Consider the following 18878-nt stretch of genomic DNA (forward strand, 5'->3'; position numbering starts at 1 on the left):
CAGAGTTCCTGGTAGTCAGGAACGGGCAACGTGGGTTTGGAGTTTGGAGTAGTCAGCCACCGTCTTGGGGATGAAGAGGCGGCTATTCGAGATCCGATTGGGCCGTCAGTCGGGAACATGATGCAGGCTTCTTACGGCAGCCAAGAAGTTTACGGTTTCGGCGATCCGACTGGGATGGTGAGCAGATCTGGGGCATCTATAGTGTGCTATTAGGCAGGTAGGCAGTGTGCCATACGAATATTCCCGTGGTGATGCCCACAGGGTCTAGTCTAGCACTGAGATTGCCGCATCGCAAGAGGCTAAGCCTTTTCTTGGCCCCCGTATTTCTCCTGGCGAGAGTCTTGGTAGTCGGACCTGTGTGACGGTGAGCCCGCAACGCAACGCCTTGGGAATCGGATCTGCGCCGGGTCTGGAAACGCTGGTCCACGTTTTGGAGTCAGGAAACGCGGCCGTTCTCCGTACGGGGTACGGAGCACCTCGGTCGCGGGAGGCGAAGCGCTGCCCAAGGCCATGCGAGGTGGCGCCAGCGGTTTTGGCCATGTTTAGTCTGTGGATCATGATTCAACGTCGTACATGAAGCTGAACCTCTGGAAGATCTTCTCCTAGTGTTTCCCCCGTCTTCCACGGCGGTGAGCGATGATCACCCGACGCTGTGCGATGTGAGGTTCGGCTCGGGGAGGGTTCCCTTCGGCGCGGTGAAGGGTTCTATAGTGCGGGGAGGCGTGGTATAACCTTATGACGAGCCTTTCAGCCGTTAGTCGCGGCGATATGTGGCATCGTGACCGATATCGAGCGACAGTAGGTTATCCGCTGGCATGCCGACAGGTCGGTGGAGTTCAGAGTTCATCGAGCCCAACGCCGGCTCCCGAGTGAGCAGAAGGGCGCTCGGGGCAGGAAACAGAAGGCGGTAGACGCGCGATGGAAGCCTTCTAGCGGGCCTGGAGGGCGTGTACGAAGGGTGTGGCCGTTGTCATTGTCACCCTTCGTCGTTGTGGCTGTCACCGTCCCCCCCTGTGACGATGGCGAAGGGCAAAGACGGAACGGGAGCGCCAGAGACGACGACCTGATGCCAACGCAACGAAAGCGACCCTGATCCGAGGACCGGCCGTGTGACCAGAAGCCTGTGCAGTAAAGTGTGCTCGAGCTGACCCAGCGGCGAGGCAGCTTCAGGCCAGAACAAGCTGATGAGAAACTGCCCGACATGAAGTGGATTCGGAGATTTAGAAGATGGAAGCCGGGAAGGCACAGAGAGAGGGAGAAAGAGTATCCATGGATCGCCAGCAAGGCCACCACACCAGGGGAAGGCAAGGGGAACCACCAGCCCAGGGCCAGGGTACCTTACTCCAGGTCTCTAGAGTACGTACAAATGTGCCTTGTGTACGTACCGAGACACCCCTGACAGGAGGTTGAAACGGGACCCAAAATAGCGTCAAAGCTTGGGCAGCGCACTTTTAAGCTCGTCGTGTGGGTTTCCGACGCAGCGGGTAGGCAGCCCACCACCTCTGGCCATTCACCTTCACCTCATCACCACCACCAACCATCACCGTCATCGTTCTTCTCCTCGACAGGGAACCTCACTCTAGGATTTCAAGGTGGCCTGGGTAAGGTAGGCATGGCATGGCATGGCATGCTTATTTGTGTGCACTGCTCTGCATGCCTTGCCCCTTTCTCTCTCGTTTTCGCCTTGCCAGACAGAACATGAAGAGACATACTACTGCATACATGCTATGAGTGTAGCCATAGAGAGAGGCAGACATCGCAACCTATGCAGCACACCCTTTCGCCTCTCTGCCAATTCACCTCGCCCATCCACTGACTTCCAAGCAGCGACATCGTGGCTGCCATACATCGCCTTACCTGACATTAGCTTACATGCTGCCGTCGTGCCTTACCTTACCTTGCCTTAGTCCACCTGCTAACTAACTACTTGGTATTGCCCGCCCGCCTCCCTCCCTCCCGACTAATGCAGGCACAATGCTGCCAAATGTCATCCCGCAACCTTATCCTCTGCCTAGTCACCCTTTCCAATCCTCTTCCAAATTACCTTTGCTTTACACGCTTACTACCCTCTTGCTTTTCCTCGCCTTCAGACACGGGCTGCTTTATGCCCCGTCCGTCGACCCGAAATGCTTGACCCATTATCCAATTCGAGCCAGGGCCAGCTTACCCGTTGCGGTAATCTCGCTTTCGTCTCTTCCGCGTCTAGTGGCTTCTTCACTTTATGCCTCCCCAAGTTCCTCTCAACAATATCAAATCCCAACATCCATCTTTCGTTTCGAGCGCAGCTTCTGACCGCCTGCTACCTTACCCTGACCCATTACTTCTTGCCTGCAAGCAAGCCCTCCATGCTCAGGCCCTGCACTCGGGTGGCTGACATGACATGTGCCTCCCGTTCGCTCTGACATGCCACCGGCAAGGTCTTGCGAAGTACACACGCACTCTCGGGCCTCTTCTGTGACAAGCCTGGTACACCTGGGCAGCAAGTCTGCCACCCAAAACCAAATTTCCAGAGACGGGATGTCTGTCTCGACCACTCATCCATCGTGACGTCGGCTTCTTTTCTCACACCCGCGACACAGCTCTCACACGCCCTCCGTTCATGGTCTCAACTTGCCCATACAACCGCCAGCTGAATCTCGCAACTCGTTCAAACCGGTGCAAACGTTTCCCCGACCGCTTGCATATCATACTGCAAATCTATCGCGATCCGTCCGATTCATCCAAATCTGTTTCTCCTGTCTCTGCGCGGATCGACTTCCTGCCGTCCCCCCAAGGAGCTCCCGGACTTGCCCATCACACCCTCCATGATGGCACCGACCTGGGATATCGTGGTCCCCTACGAAATCGCCAAGGCCCTCACCTTGTCTTTCCAACACTCAAAGTCATCTCACCTCGTTCACAGAGCAGGGCGTTACGTCCTGCCGTGTCTGTCACCAAGGTCCTGGCCCAATCACCGGGATAGCCCGCGTTCCCCCCAAGGGGTCTGACTAGGAGGGCTGTGCAGAAAGATCAAGACAATTCCAATTCCTTACTTCTGCCAAATAACCTACACAGTGGTCCCCGGTCGACATCCATCTTTTTTGCTTCCAACCCTATTCGCCCCAAACGCTGCCACGTCTGGCCTTCGTCCCGTACAACCACCGGCCTCCCGGTGGTGGAAACCTGTCGACGAATGCCCGCGTCCTCAAGACGAGATGGCCGGTTTCCCACCCATTGGACTGGCGCGTTGGACACATGACATCCCTACCGGTCTTGCCAGCCGTTTGATGATTTGATCGACTCTTGCGCAAATCATGTTGCTCAGTTCAAGGTGTCCACTCGCAGCTTCTTGCAGCCGGTAATCCTTCACCTTCAAATATGGTTTTGTCGCTTGTCATCCGGCGGCAATCCGACCAAACAAACAGCAACTTTGCACATTTTCGGCTTTGAACTGAACTTGACAGGCGTCATTTGTCTTTTTTCCCTTCGGAGAAATACCGAGCCTGATGCCTCTCCGGACAGACCGAATCGGCCGGGCGAATTATCGTTGATCACAACTCCTCCGCCCGATTATGCTTAACTGTCCCCAGACATGACAAAAACAAAGCGGGCTGGACGTTCGCCGCCATAGCGGAGCAATTTGTCAACTTGAATTCCAGGAAGACCGGTTCAGATGACCTTTCGAGTAATGGGCAAGCTCGTGCAACGTTCATTGATCGGCCATTCCTCGGATGAGCTCGCTTGCGGTAGGAGTCTTGCCATCCGGCGGTTTCTGAGACGATGACTGGATGGGTGGTTCCTGGACAGCCGCTACTATTTCTGGTTCCGCTCCCTGATATGGTCTAGACTGTTACCTACTCGCAGACGTGCCGTTGGGATTGGTTTCCTCTGAACCGTCCATGTCACCTCGACTATCTCCATCTGTACTCATTCCTTTTCATCCATGACTGCCGTTTGGTCTGATACTGCAAAAATTTGAAGATGAGGAAGGGAAACCTCGTTGCCGGTGTTTGCAACGGTGGTTTTGCGTTTCTTCCCCTTCGTCTTGACTGTTGTCCATTCGATTGCATACCTAGGCTCCAATCCGACTCAGGGGTCTGCGGGAGTTCGTCGGGTAGTTTCCTGTTGCCTTTTTCAGCTGGCGCCTAGCGACCGAATACGAACACGCCAACCCAGCAGTCTCCTGACGAGAGCGTCTAGTCTAACTCTGAAGTTGAGAGCGGACGCCAAGTCCTGCTCTCCAGAAGCAAAACTACCACCCTTTCCTGCAATCTGCGACTCTTCTTGGATCATCTACGGGAGTTTACATCTCGCTATTTGTGAAGTAAGAGCATTTGAGCATCGTCGTGGTCAATCTCACGAAAGCGAGAACAGGAGGACTATGCTTTTTTCCGCGGCTTCCACGCAAAAGTGCAACAAGGTTCACTCTAGTGAAACGAACGCTTGTTATCCCACTCTGATCGGAGAAGCGACTCTAGATCCCCAGGCGGTCCTCCGGTTTCATCCCGTTGTGCCTCGGGATGATCATCAACTGACCAGACGCCAAAACCGGACCAGCAAACCGACCTGGTAGAGCCGGGGGCCCAGTTGCGCCCGTTCTCAAGGCGGCTGCGGCTGTTGGACCTATATGAAATTGACTCTGCAGACATTGGTATCTGTCTGGAGACGGTCTGGCCCGAAGATGGACTGACGTGAGTACAGTACCCGTTGGTGACTGGAATACATTTGCACCGCAGTCGGCGCAATTTTTACCGCGGTCTTCGGGTGTCCCTGACTCCATATGGCGGTGCGGATGTTGTCTTGCTTTTCTCACATGTTGTGCAATGAACAAACCTGTTCCTAGCGTATTTTTTCTATCAACATCTACTGGTCGTCCATCGCGAAGTGGCTTCCGCTTCACACTCTTCCTTGCCTCGTATTTCGAGTCTTCGACGGCCCATTTGGCGCTAATCCACGCAGTTCAGTTCATGGAAAGCCACTAAACGACTGTCTCTATTGATGACGATGCTAGGCAAACGATAGTGGACTGTGGCATGCGAGCATCTTGACATATGTGAGGCCATACGATCGATCCTCCGGCTCATCTCCAAACTGCAAAATATCAAGAGATGGGTTCAGAGGTTGAATGCGAGGGAAAGTAGAGGTAAGTAACCCGCTTAAGGCTTAACTTGCATCCCTTGACGAGCAGATGCGTATAGCACGGTGATGCTACAATGAAGAACCCCTGGGCAGATTAAATCGACCATTGCTAACGTATTTCAATAGCAGGACATAGCTTGTGTTCCAAACTGTTCATTCAATATTGTGCCCATGGCTCTGACCCATCGACCCTGCTTCCTCTGTGCTGCAAGGCAACTGCAATGTCTGGGGAGCCTATTCGCAGAGCGCCATTCGTCCAGTCCCCGTAGTCCCACACAATGGAACGATTCGATTCGAGGTATTCGTGAGCCTGCAATAAGACATTCAGCCCTGCGGTAGGGTGCCGCTGAGATGCAGTACAAGGGGCCCGTTTACACAATGGAGCATCTTGGGAAGCGGTGCCATGCTCAACGCCAAGAATACTCGTCGGCGGAGAATGCTCCCAATTTGGACGCTCCTCGCGACCTCGCCTGGACCTGTGTGGCCTCTGGACCAATAAAGGTGCCGTGATTCGTTAGCAAGACGGGAATCCCTTCAACGGGTCCGGCCCGGGGCCACGGACAGGGAAGGTGAGGTTGCATCCGGTTGCAGCTAGCTTCAATTAGCGCCAGAGGCAGAAAGGGAGATCAGAAGCAGGTGCGTTCCCATCGCATCCGCCGTCATTCCTGAGAGTGTTTTCTCTCAAACACACCCGGGAACCAGCATTGCGCGAGGCCCACTCATCATGGCGCCCCTACTGATAGGATCAGTCTCATACTTTGGAACCGCAGTGGTTCTTTTGCTCGCTTACACAGCGCGCATCGCTATCCATCGCGTGTTTCTCTCCCCGCTAGCGAAGTTTCCGGGTCCCAAATTAGCAGCTCTCTCGACGTGGTACGAGTTCTACCATGATGTCGTCCAACCCGGCAAGTTTACGACTCATATTCAAGACCTTCATCGGAGATATGGTATGTGCATACCTTCAAGGTCGCTGTTGATAGTGCGAGAATGACAAGCTGGCTGGTCTGGCCACATCTTTTCCATGCAATCCTGCCACAGTCCATTAGCAGGACTATCCCGCTGGTAGGAAAGCTCCTGACGTATATTAGGGCCAATCATTCGTATCTCGCCCACAGAACTGCATATAGATGATCCGTCGTATTTCGACTCTCTCTATACTCGCGCCGGTCGTCGTGACAAGTATGACTTTATGGCTGGCCGATTCGGGTTCTCAACCGACAGCTTCTCGACATCTCCACACGAGTTGCATAGAATTCGCCGCAAAGCGCTAAGCCCGTTCTTCGCGGCAAGCAAAATCGTCGAATTCGAATCCGTCATCAAGACGAAAGTCGATGATCTCTGCCGCAAACTTGCCGCGTCTGCCGATGGTGAGGTTGTCAAGCTTGACCGTGCTTTCGTTGCCTTGACTACAGACACCATCACTCAGTACGCTTTTGGCGAGTCGTATGACCATCTCGACTCGCCCGGCTTCGAGAAGACGCTCTACGAGGCTTTCCGTACAATTCACAGCGTGGGCGCTCTTGGGCAACAATTTCCCTCTGTTTTCAAAATATTGAATGCGCTCCCGCTCTGGTTCGTGAAGGCAACACAGCCGGAAATCATGCCCATAGTCACCTTGAGACAAGTGAGTTCGGGTATCGTTTCGTGAGGAACCGGCTCTGACAGCATACTGCAGAGTATGAGAGCTCGAATCGCCGAGATCCGTGCCGGAGGCAATGGCACAGAAACAAAGACAGACCATGCCAACATCTTTAACGAAGTCATCCACAGTGACCTACCAGACTCAGAAAAGACGGACACTCGGCTTGGAGACGAGGCGCAGCTTATGGTCGCAGCAGGCCTTATAACGACTTCTTGGGCTCTCGCGGTAGCCGCATTCCACTTTGCGAGTAAGCCAGACATCCCGGCACGGTTGCGGAAAGAGCTTGCCGCCGCTGGATGGCCCAGTGGATGGCAGAAACTCGAGAAGTTGCCCTTCTTGAATGCCTGTGTACTAGAATCAGTCCGACTCTCCCACGGCGTTGTGACACGAGATCCTCGACGCGCGCCTGATACGGAGTTGAAATATGGTAATTGGACCATTCCAAGAAACACACCGGTCTCAATGACTACTGTTGACGTCTTGATGAACACTGCATTGTTTCCCGAACCGACGTCATTCATCCCTGAACGCTGGATTGAGAAGCCGGAGCTCCAGCGATACTTTGTGGCATTTGGTAAAGGGTCACGGCAATGTTTGGGCATCAAGTAAGCAAAGCTCCTCATGTGAACCAATAACAACTAACTGTATTATCAGCTTGGCGCTGGCGGAACTTCACATTACGATCGCCCAAGTCTTTGCGCGGTTTGACTTTGAGCTGTTCGAGACAGAGGAATCAGACGTGCGAATGGCCCACGCATGGCTCGCCCCTTATCCGAAACTGGACTCGAAGGGTGTCAGGGTGAGACTACGGGAGTATGTAATCTAGTCACCCGCAAGACCAAGTTGATCAATATGGTGAAGATGACGAATCCGAGTAGTGCTACAAGGGCAAGTCGAGGCCGACGATTTGTCACAACACGCGCGTAGTCTCGTGGTATTAAGAAGGGACAAAAGAGTATATTTTCCGTCCAATATTGATGACTGTTTCTACCGAACTTTCTGCATGACGGGGTGAATATTAAGTCTAGCTGCTTTAGAAGATGTCAGAACCTACGTCACGCTCAATATTATCTGAATTTTCCTTAGATTACTCACAAGGTAGCTCCTGAAGCATCAGAGCAGACAGCCTTTCCAGAAACTGCCACACACTGCCCCTGGCCATTGTCGAGAAGTCTTGTGCCGTTCGGGAGATTGGGATCAACGTCTGTGCCAGCAAGGTCTTGAAGGGCTTTGCGGTCGGCTCTTTGTTGCTCTCTGCTCCCGCCGCGCTGAGGAGCAGCAGCTGCAAGACCGAGGATGGTAGTAAGAACGAGAGAAACAGAGACCTTCATTTTGATAAGTTCTGAATAGACAAGAAAGAATACTGCAAAGAACAGAATATGAGATTGAAGAGAATCGGCCGGCCGAGAACTTAGAATAGGCTGATATATCACACAGATGGAATGCACAGAGACAAGAACTGAAGGCTTTCTGGTTGTTCGACGCTTATTTATACGAGAGCTGATAGCTCCCGGAAAGAACCATCAGTATATGTGACTTTGTTTAAGATGGGATGGCATTCGGCTTTGGCCGTTGTCATGAACTTGACAGGAGGCCCCTGCCTCTCCGCGGCCAAGTTGACTCCTGTCACAGACCCGAGACAACCCCACAGGTAACGCACCTTAACAGAGGTCGTATGACAAGTAAAACTCGGCTGCGAACCCAATTAGGCTTCAAAAGATTGTTCAAAAACCAAAATCAGCTACGAGGTTTTGTCACTGTCAAAAATCCTCGCTCGCCTTATGATCGACGCTTCGTGTTTGACGCCGCAGCGAGGAGTGTCACAGACGATCAATGATCTCCAGATAATTAGGCGGGGGATCAATTGGATCAAGCTTGAATTTAAGATACAACTTATCGAGTGGATTTCAGCTTCTAGAACGTTTCAAATCCGGGGTAGCCTGATCTCTGGGCCCCTCTCTCCAATCGACATTCGATAATGCCCTGACATTCGCAACATGCCGTCGCGAATCCCTGAGAGCGTCCGTGTCTTTGCAAAGTACCAAAACCCCACCGTCACAAGGCGAAAATGCCTGCTTTCAACCCGGAATTTAAATCTCTGGCAGAATCTCTGTAATGTTGCTCTTGGCCAGCTTGTCGGTCTCGTCCAAGACTTGAATCATTCGTTTCTTCGCAAGGGCATTGCGTTCTTCCTCAAGTTTGGCGTTGCCCATATGCTCCATAGCGAGGTAAATGACGGATTCCATGAGGCGCATCGCCAAAGGGCCAGCCATTCCAACGTCATAGAATGCAGGCGTCTCATTCACTTCTAAAAGCCACGCAGTGCCGTCCGTGTCAACGAGGAAATCGACGGCGAAGAGCTCAAAACACTTATCCACAGTTGTGAACTTATCCGCCATGGTATGAGCTGCACCGCGAAATAGCTCAGCCGAAGTGTGACAAATCTGCTCAAAGACGCTTGCTTTCCAGTCACCAGGCAGCAAGTCGTCTGGAGCCGACCAGAAGTCTCTCATCGATTGCTTGTTTATAAAAACATCTTCGTCTTGAAGGGCAGTGTTGGTCAGAGATGACTTGAGACTGGGGTTCAGCCAAGGGGGCTCATAATCCTCCCCGGCCAACAATGCGAGCATCTCCTTGAAGACGTAGACCTTGAGACGGCCCATTGCAAGGACGTAGGCTCGAGCATGCCATTTTCTCTTTTCCATTGGCGGGATGTGAACAATGTATCTTTGAGCCACGAACTCGCGCATCTGGGCCGAGGGAATTCTGCCTCCCTCTTTGAAGACATACTGCGGCTTCGGGGCTCTTTGAATCCCGTCCTTCTGCTCCTTTAAGACCAACTCTCCAGTTGCCGTTACGAGTGCGTCCAAGGTGTCGAGCCCAGGCGTCGACAGGGTTGGGTAAAAGCCTTCAGAGTTGTCGTGGATGATGTCGTCTTCTGCCTTGCCATTGGCTTCAAGCATGGCCTGGTAGCTGAGATCGCTCTCGTCATCTTCGTCGATCTCATATTCCGCGAGCTCTAGATGGCTGGCAAGCTCCTCCATCGTACTAAACAGTCGAATACCAGCACCGCAGTCAACAAGTGCCGGTTTCAAGATCCACCACTCACGCTCTGAGGCTGGCTTGTCCGCGTTGTCTTCAAGTGAGCACAAAAGCGTGAGGTCGTCCGCCGCAGTCAAGGCATCGTCAACATATTCGGCATAGTCAAGAGACAACCGGACTGTCAACGGGACGCACTTTTTTAGAATGCTTTCCGGTCTCTTGGCCGTCCAGAAGTCAACCACTCTGGCGAGATAGTCCTTCCGAGCGAGCGCATCGCTGTTCGGGTAAGCGTTGATGAGAGCCTTTTCAGCAGTGTTCAGAGCGGCGAAGTTGCGGTTGAGTGCCCACCCATCGCAGAATTGAAAGACTGTTGAAGCGTCCGAAGGAAAGTCCTCAAAGTCGTCGATGAAGATGGCATCGGGCACATGGTTTCGGATGAAAGACTTTATGTGCTCCCCCAGCCAGGGGGCTGCCGGCTGGATATAAACGTGCATTTCGTGAGAGAATGGCGTCGCAGTAAGGTTGACTCTTTTCAACGAGAGTAGCTGTCTATCTCAGGTGGTAGTGATGCTTGCCGGGGGATTGTGTAATGAACGGCTCGAGATTCCATATGACTGGCTGGCGATTGTGGTATCAAAGGCAACTCTCGAAGCTGCGAACAATGGTCAATCATCAGGGCAAAAGAGGCTTTGGTCTGAGATGGAGGAATCACCGAATAAATATAATTTGAGCAATCACTCTTCCAATTGAAAGCCCGGCTAGGGCGGTTTGACAATCGAGAGGATTGTTTGCTGTTGGAGTGGCCAAGATGTGTGCCAAGCTGAATTGCTGGATACCTATTACCTAACAAACCTGTAATCTTCACATTCATTATTTCCATTAGACATTTCTCACCAAATAAACGTAATTCATATCGAGAATACATCGAATGACTTGACCACAATTTCGATCACAACGCGATGACCTGCCATTCTGCTGACTTGACCCTTGAAGTTGTCGTTGCATTCAGACCCAGAAGATGCAGAATCCGATGCATATGCGCGTTTGAAGTCAAGGAAGCAAATCAATTACGTTTTAATAACCAATTCGCGATTTATTAGATCAAATTACCGGCACCAACGATGAGTTGGAATGTCAAGCTAAAGTGCTCTCTTCATGCACTAACGCTGCTTTTGCACTAAACGGCAATACTGCTGGGTCTAGAGGCCAGCATTTGCTGGATGGGTAGAGAAATCCGAACCCGAGGCCGGACATTGTCGGATTCATAAAGCATCGCCTCCTGTGCTCATTGAAGGTAGAGCAGGGTGACTTTCAGGGTTGAGCATCTGGCAGGGTCTGGCGGCCAATGGAGTGGCATGCGAAAGTAGGTAGTTGCCAGATTTCTATAGGGAAGGCATTGCTGCTTCTCATGCACAATCATGCGAATCGCATACGCTATGGCATGATGTGAACGAAATCAATTGAGTCACTCTCTGCGAGGTTCTGCTGCCGCCAAAACTTCGCGCCCAGAACACTGAAATCGGGTTCGGATGTCCAGTAGCGCGTCGTGACGGAAGAGCTGATGCCAGGGCAACGCTGCAGGCTGGACCAGGCAAAGTTGGGCGGATAGCTGCCAATCGGGCGTCTGCCATCGCTTGGGAGCCGGTATTTTGGCACAGACATGCGCTAGAAATTGGCTGATTGACAGGTCCTCTGTTAAAGCTATACAAGCTCCGGCTGCTTCACCGAGGTGAGACCAGCAGAGGCTTGGTGGGGCCACGGTGAGACGTCACACCTGGACAGGTGCCCGACTAACAGCGACCTGGGGATCCTTGACCGCTAACTTGCAAGGCAGTTGGGGCAGCGGCTGGGCTGATCCCTCCACCGCCGTTTCTCCCCACCATCAACACAACAAATGCGATTCCTGCAATCGGCGTCAATTCAATGCGACACGCGCTTGCTAAAACCACCCACCCCCCTTTTTTCTTCGACGACTTCGGCCAAGACAAGATTCAACTTTGATCCCACGAAACCGCCTTCACGCAGCAAAATGTCGTCATGGCGACTCTGCCGCCCAACTCTCTGCTTGCCCGATCCCGGCAACCGCGCGCCGTCCCGTCAGCAAAGGCTTCGGGCGCTTCTGTGACCACCTCTGTAGCTCAGCCGCCCATTGCTACCTCCAATGTCAATCTGTTTCTCACCAATCTTCGTCTGCTCGACTTTTCTTCCTACCCTGATTGGCCCGACTTCGACGCCCAAACTTTCACAGTGCAGAAGAAGCGCATCCAGTGCGTAGAATGGACGCTTTACCAGCTCTTCGTGCTCTGGGACCCGGAAGAGGCGCGAAATGTACGTCCACAGCCGCCCTCCTTTGAACCTTACTGACCCTCCATGCTGCAGAAGCTTCAGCCCTTCTTCCCTCCTCGAGACCATGTCCAATCCTTGAATCTGCGTGCGGCCCTCTTACGAAGCCTCGAGCAGGCCAAAAAGACCGGAGTTCTTGGCCGCGATGCCGTCGTACGCAAGACAATGTTGGATGAGTGCAGGGGTGAACGGCTAGAAGAAGTCCTTGCTGTTTTTTCCTCGGCTGTTCTCAAAAAGATGGTTGCTGAAGTTGCCGAAGCTGAGGGAGAATTCCCTGCTGTTGCTCAACAACTGGCACTGGAAAACCGTGGATACAGCGCTGAACGCGCTGAGCTGGTGACACTGGCTCTTGCTCATAAGGTATCCATTAGACATGCGATGCGAAGAAAGGATGAAGCGAGGCAACAATACCGTGGCCTCGCCGAACTGCTGCATCTCAAGGAGCAGAACATTGCGCATCGGAAAGAGCAGATCAAGGTTGCACGAGAGCAGTCGAAACATAAAGACATTTCGGACGATGTGAAGCTGGATACCTGGAGAACGGTCCGCAACAACTGGGCTGGAAACGAACAGTGGATGGAGACCTTGCTTTACGGCGATGCAAATGCGCGAAAAGATGGCGTATTGAGTGCACCTTTCGATCGAGTTTGGAGGCGTCTGCAGTCCGGTCGCCTTGCCGAGCTGGAAGACCACGGGAAAGGTCTACTGGAGCAACTTGACGGCCGGGTGAAGACCCAAAAGGAGAGACTGGCGAAATGGCAGCATTTCCGACAAAACATGTTTGGCGACCAGCCACTAGCTCCTACTCCCTCGACTTCCCGTCCAGCAAAATCTAAACGAGGTATCGATCTCGGTTTCGACAAACACGAGAGCCTCCGCCTTGGACGAATGAGCCCAAGAAAGCAGCTTGCGAGAAGGACACCCCATTTGACCTCTGACTATGCTGATTTACTCGACGGATGCGAGAGGGATCTGGCCCAGGTGGGCGCTCAACCGGTGATCAACTTCACCGAGATGTTCGGGCCGCCACGATCCCATCGCCTAGGCCAACCAGAGCGGCCCGAAACAATTTCGGGCGCGAGGGAGAGTCTCGGGGAGGAAACAATCTCCGAGCTGAGCGAGCTGGAGGACGATGGCCACGTTTTGCAACATGCTCCGCTGCGGCCCTCGACACACGATGTAGCACCGCCATCACGACGCCTTGGGCGACCGTCTCTCCAGCTCTCGGAAGAGGCCAAACGGCATGCCGAGTTACCGCGGCCGCTTCCAAGCCCGCCAGTGCTCCCCCCGGACACACACGACGAGCTATCTATACCCCCACCGACTCCGCCATTACCAGAGGAGGATGAGGTCACCCAAAAGATTCCAAGCCGATCCCCTAGTCCTCTACCGTTAGCAGCGGAACAGCCAGTCATTTCCTTTGACAGTGAAGAAGACATACCTGAACCAGAACCCCCGAAATCACCCACACAGGAATTGGCAGACCAAATTCTTGACGACATAAACAATGCTTCTCCTTCTCCCGTCAAACGTCCGAAACCTAGACACACGTTATCTCTTGCGGAACGAACCAGGCTGTCCATGGCGCGGTCTTCACGTGGGGTACGGTATGATCCGGATGATGACGAGGATGAAACCTTGTCCTTGCGACCTCTATCAACACCCAGCAAACATAATGAAGACCTTACGATCAACATTACAGACGAAGACGATTTAATGTCTCGTACACGAAGGAGCATGGCAGGTTTTGAGGCTGCCCGCCAGAAGGCACAGCTGGATCGACAAAGGTCACTGAAGAAATCCCGTGCGCGGGCAAGGACGGAAGGCAGCCAATTCCCTGTCGTTGAAGAGGAGACGATAGAATTGGACCCGGACGCGTCCATCCTCGCAGAAGAGTTGATGGCCAGGGAGGATATGGAGGCGGTTTTTAGGAGTCGGCCAAGGATTAAGACCAGCCCAGCTCCCTCGCCTTCAAGAAGACCTCTCGAGGCCGAAGATGTATAGTGACTTAGATATGTTTCATGACCCATACATAATACATTTGAGCTTCTGTATTGAGAAAGCTCTATGATTGCTAAATGTTGTACACTCCAAGGCTGCTTGGGCAGTTTCGTTTTTTCTCAACTCATGGACCATACCACTGCACAGCTTTCAAAATTTACCAGCCCTGGTTCGTCAGCTCCTGTACTCGGCGCACTGTCGCGACGAAACCCTCCTTATATCGCTTCACCGATCTCTCCCTCCTGAGCCTCTTGCGTCTCATTCCTGGACGCTCGTGAAACTTCTGCCCGTGCCAAAGGGACTTGATTCTGTTCCTCTTGGTTGAGACTTCGAGGGCCTTGATTGCGGCGGAAAAGTCGCGGGAGCCGGTGACGTGGATTGTGCGGCCTGTTTGCGGGCGAGTTCGTAGCTCCATCTCTTGCTGACCAGCGGCGTGGTGCTTCATCATGAAGTCGTCGGAGTCCATGGCGATGAGTTGAGAGATATCGAAGTTTGAGGAAGCGGCATCGTACGCGAAAGGAGTGTGGGGCTTCTTTTTAGCGGCTGCTGTCGGGGAGGATGATGTCGAGGAGGACGTCGTCGATGATTGGGGCTTCTCTGCGAGAGGACCTTTCACACCGAACAGAGATTCGTTGTTGAATAAAGTGCGGGATGTCGAGAAAGTACGTGGCTGTAGCCATAGAGGCTGGCTGGCCAGCTGTGATGATCGTAGCGAAGTGTTGCGGAGAGAGCATGAGGCGAGCAGTCTCCTGCTCAAAACCCCGATTTCGGACGCCCTGAAGAAGTAAGGATTAGTGAATATTTGATCAATGGTAGAGTCCGTAGCCCTACATGGCGATTAGACGCTCTTCCAAGCGGGAGAGCACACTGCTGGAGGCTGGCGTGGGTTGCGCAGAATGGCAAAATGTCACCACCGTTGAGCTCGACCGCGAAGATTTCCTCGAAAATGCGAAAGTTGCTTAGGTACGTACCGGACCTCCCGCAGTGCCCGCTGCCGGGCAGGAGCTCACTCGGATAAGCGTGTCGCCGAGCTCCCGCCTACTCCACATATCAGGCCAATCAGAGACCAGTCGCGAGACCAAGCCTGCTTCGCGTTGGCCTCGCGCCGAATTTTGAATGTTCGACCCAGAGCTTCTGGAGCTCAAGTCGTCAGTGTCGTCCTCGTCTTCTTTTTAGTGCTCGACCTGACCCCCTCCCCGCCTTCACCATATTCTGCGCCTGCCGCCGACCTTACGGATAGATCAACTCCTAGCAATCTCTACCTGCAGCCGGCATCGATCGCGACACGAGGTAGCAGCGACTATTACCATACCCTCGAATTACTTGCGGATTGCGGATTGACACACCGACCGAGCAACATTCAATTAGCAACCACCCGCATTGCATCGTCATGTCGTACAACCCGTACGGAGGTATGCATTCGTAGTTCTCGGATTCACAATTGCACTCACTCAATCTCTCAGCAGGAAACCCTTATGGGCCTCCCCCGAGCTATGGCGGCTTCCCGGGATCCAACGCCGCGCCCGGCATGGCTCCTCCACCTGGTCTAGGTTTGGGATACCAAGCTGCGCCATCGAGTTCCTACGCTGACCGATATTCAGGCCCTCCGCCAGGCATGTCTTCCGCTCCAGGAATGGCACCACCTCCCGGTGTCCAGCAATCCAACAACGCACAAGCTAACCGACAAAGCGGCCTGCCGCCTAACTTCCAAGCTCCCGCGAACCTCCCCAACATCAACTTCAGCGCACCCGTTATCCGTCTGGGAACCATAGGCGCTAAGCCAGGTGCCCCTGAATCGGGAAGGAAGGACAGCAATACCCCAAGCGGTGGAAGACAAGGACTTGGTATGGACCGTGGCTTTGACCAATCAAGAGCCGCTGCTCGGGAGCACATGCAATCGCTCGTCCCTCCGACCAGCGAAGAGAAGTTGCGCACATTATTTGTTCACGAGATTCCAGACGGAGTTGGTGGCGACGAAGGTATCGAGAGAATCTTAAATGCCGTGGGCAAGCTCCGGAGATGGGATGCCGCAACATCAGTTCTGTCTGATGGAAAAGGCGCCAAATTTGGCTTTGCTCAATACGAAGACGCCGACTCCTTTTCTACGGCCGCCGATCTTTTGCAGGACACCGAAGTTCCTCTCAAACGCCAGAGCCCAGCGGAAGCGCCATCTGCAGACGACGACAAGTTCGAAGGAGTCGAGATGGTCAAGCTCCAGGTTACGGTCGACCCTAACTCTCTCAAGTACATCGAATCCTACAGAGAGGGTAGAGGTGACGACAGTGGTGCCGATTCGAGGACTCAGGCTGCGAAAGACGCCCTGCGGCACGTAATTCGAGACCTCGTTTACCCAAAGACTGCAACAAACATCGATGGCGAAGGTGATGTTGCTATGGGCAACTCCGGTGAAAACGTCGAGGTTGTCAATATTCCTCTTGCTCAAGATGACGAACTTGCAGACATTCCCGCGGAGATGCGGGAGGTTGTGGCCGCAGAGATCGCCGCGTTCCGAGAGCGTAGCAACAAGCGGGACATGGAGCGTCTGAAGCGCGAAGAAGAGATGGAAGAGATGGAACGAAACCGCAGTGGCCCTTCCCGTCCATCAAGACTGGACTCACCACCTCCATCCAACTCGAATAACATTCCTGTCGGGCCCCGTGGTGTCCCCAATGCTCCTTCTGGCCCCAGGGGTCAGAATGGCACCCGGACAACTTCTTTCGTCAACGGTGGCATCTCCAACACCGAGTTCTCAATTAACCGCGAGGACGAGGACACGGACGCTGATGACGAAGAGCTGTATCAGCGAGAACTGTCTAAGCAAAAATCCGAAGACGAAAAGATGTATCTCGAAGCCGAGCGCAAGTGGGTCAACAGAGAGCGGTCTAGAGCTGCAGCTCTGGAGCGTGAAAAGGAGCGCGAGCTCCAAGAAGAGGAGAGCTTGGAGAGGCGGGTGCAGGAGCAACTCGAAAGAGAGAAAGCTTGGGATGACGAGAGAGAAGCGTCTCGGAAGAACCATCTCTACTACCGTGACCATGCTGCATGGGTAAAAAAACGGCAGATCGAGAGAGCCGACGAACAGGCAAGAGACGAGGCGGATCGGAAAGCGGAGGAGGACGAGCAACGCAGAGAAGCTGCCGATATGGAGAAGGCGCGTGGTATGGCCGACTCATTCCTCGATCAGCAGGCCCAGGAGATGGAGCAACGCCAGCAAGCTACTGTTTCCGCTCCCGCGCCCTTCAAGTTGTCTCTCGGCGCTGCTGCTCAACGTTCTCAAGCCCAGCGTGCCGCACCGCAGCGGCGCACTGTTGCTGAAGTGGAAGGCCTACTTGACGATGAAGAGCAAGACAGCACGGCCAAGAGGCAACTGATTCCCATCCAGTTCGAACCCACTACTGCGGCGGATAAGATGACAGAGGAAGAGATCAGCAAGGCGGTTCGTGCACTTGCACAGGAGATCCCTTCGGAGAAGGAGGGATTGTGGAACTGGGCGGTGCAGTGGGACTACTTGGACGATGCGATCATCCGCGAGAAGCTTCGACCGTTTGTCGAGAAGAAGATTGTTGAATATCTTGGTGTCCAGGAAGAGCTTTTGGTCGAGGTGGTGGAGGAGCACCTACGGAAGCACGCCAAACCTTCAGATCTGGTCGAAGAGCTTGTCCCAGTACGTGCATTAACCCCATGTTTCCAGGATATTTCAGCTAACTTCACCGACAGGCTTTGGATGATGAGGCGGAGGATATGGTCAAGAAGCTGTGGCGTATGGTCATCTTCTTCACGGAGAGCGAGAAGCGGGGATACCCAGCATAGTGTAGGCAAACCCGGCATGATGTATTATACCAACCTTTGGGGGGCAGCATTAAACAGAATCGGTCCTGCTTCTCTACTCTTGAGCAGATTCGGTAATGATCGGGCGTGTCGACCTCTGAGACTAAAAGTGAGCGAAGACACTGTGGCTGCGCAAGACGCATTCGCAGAGATCATGGAGCTTACTCTGCTCATCCAGATGCATTTCTTTTCGCTGCTGGATCAACAACAGTCCAGGCCAGATTTCTTCGTCTGGAGACGAGATAGGGCAACTGACTAGGTATTCTTTACCGACACCGCCATTGACGAGTGCAGATGCCTACTAGTACACTTTGAGTTTGCAATGTCTGCCCGCACTTCGTTTCGACCATTGCTGCTCACTTTTCATCCCGTAGCGACGAATTGCATCTCAAATGTGCAATCAAAGACCAAACCGCCTCGACCGTTGGGCTGTTGTCAATGGTGCGGATGTCCTCGGCTCCATTCGGAGTAGGCGACGGAAGTGAGAGATTCGTATCACCGTATCGTGGGGGAGCCATTCCATAGCGGGCCTTTGGCTGGTTAGCCTGAAGATCACTCAGCCCACGAAGCAGGGGTTTTTCCTTCTCCTCGGCTTACGGCACTGGCAGAAAGCTTCGAATCCATTATCCGTTATTCAATGATGTCACAAGGTGAAGACACGGGGTTGTCAGCTCAGCTGAGTGCATCGGTTAGTGCAGCAAGCGCGATTTCGAAGTGCTTTGCGCTGCGGTTTTTACTTTCGTCGCAAGACCCTTAGGACGAACGGACATTTCGGCCGATAAGATGAATGGGTTTGTCTTTGAGTTTCTCTCTCTTGTCAGAAATCCACACACCGGGATCGTCGCTCTTAATGCATCCTACGAATAATATCCGTCAATGGATACAGTGGACTGTGGGACCACCCCTT

At 53.3% G+C, this 18878-nt stretch overlaps 4 protein-coding genes across 4 annotated transcripts; 2 read left to right on the forward strand and 2 right to left on the reverse strand.

The window, feature by feature from the left end:
* Positions 1-5842: 5842 nt before the first annotated feature.
* On the forward strand, positions 5843-7586 carry GCG54_00009571 (Cytochrome P450 monooxygenase sdnE; the record flags this gene model as incomplete). The annotated part of the gene is made up of 4 exons (XM_045409514.1): positions 5843-6065; positions 6234-6742; positions 6794-7365; positions 7415-7586. The coding sequence occupies 4 exons, from the start codon at positions 5843-5845 to the stop codon at positions 7584-7586; spliced, it is 1476 nt and encodes a 491-aa protein (XP_045260056.1).
* Positions 7587-7851: 265 nt separating this feature from the next.
* Positions 7852-8091, reverse strand: GCG54_00009572 (uncharacterized protein; the record flags this gene model as incomplete). Its single annotated transcript, XM_045409515.1, has 1 exon — positions 7852-8091. One exon carries the CDS (start codon positions 8089-8091, stop codon positions 7852-7854), a length of 240 nt encoding a protein of 79 aa, XP_045260057.1.
* Positions 8092-8850: 759 nt separating this feature from the next.
* On the reverse strand, positions 8851-10296 carry GCG54_00009573 (putative tubulin--tyrosine ligase C12B10.04; the record flags this gene model as incomplete). Its single annotated transcript, XM_045409516.1, has 1 exon — positions 8851-10296. The coding sequence occupies one exon, from the start codon at positions 10294-10296 to the stop codon at positions 8851-8853; it is 1446 nt and encodes a 481-aa protein (XP_045260058.1).
* Positions 10297-11839: 1543 nt separating this feature from the next.
* Positions 11840-17953, forward strand: GCG54_00009574 (RNA-binding protein 25; the record flags this gene model as incomplete). The annotated part of the gene is made up of 5 exons (XM_045409517.1): positions 11840-12130; positions 12182-12807; positions 15515-15558; positions 15610-17807; positions 17861-17953. The coding sequence occupies 5 exons, from the start codon at positions 11840-11842 to the stop codon at positions 17951-17953; spliced, it is 3252 nt and encodes a 1083-aa protein (XP_045260059.1).
* Between the last annotated feature and the right edge of the window lie 925 nt (positions 17954-18878).

This window comes from Colletotrichum gloeosporioides, assembly GCF_011800055.1.
Source record: "Colletotrichum gloeosporioides strain Lc1 chromosome Unknown consensus_72, whole genome shotgun sequence".
NCBI lineage: Eukaryota > Fungi > Ascomycota > Sordariomycetes > Glomerellales > Glomerellaceae > Colletotrichum > Colletotrichum gloeosporioides.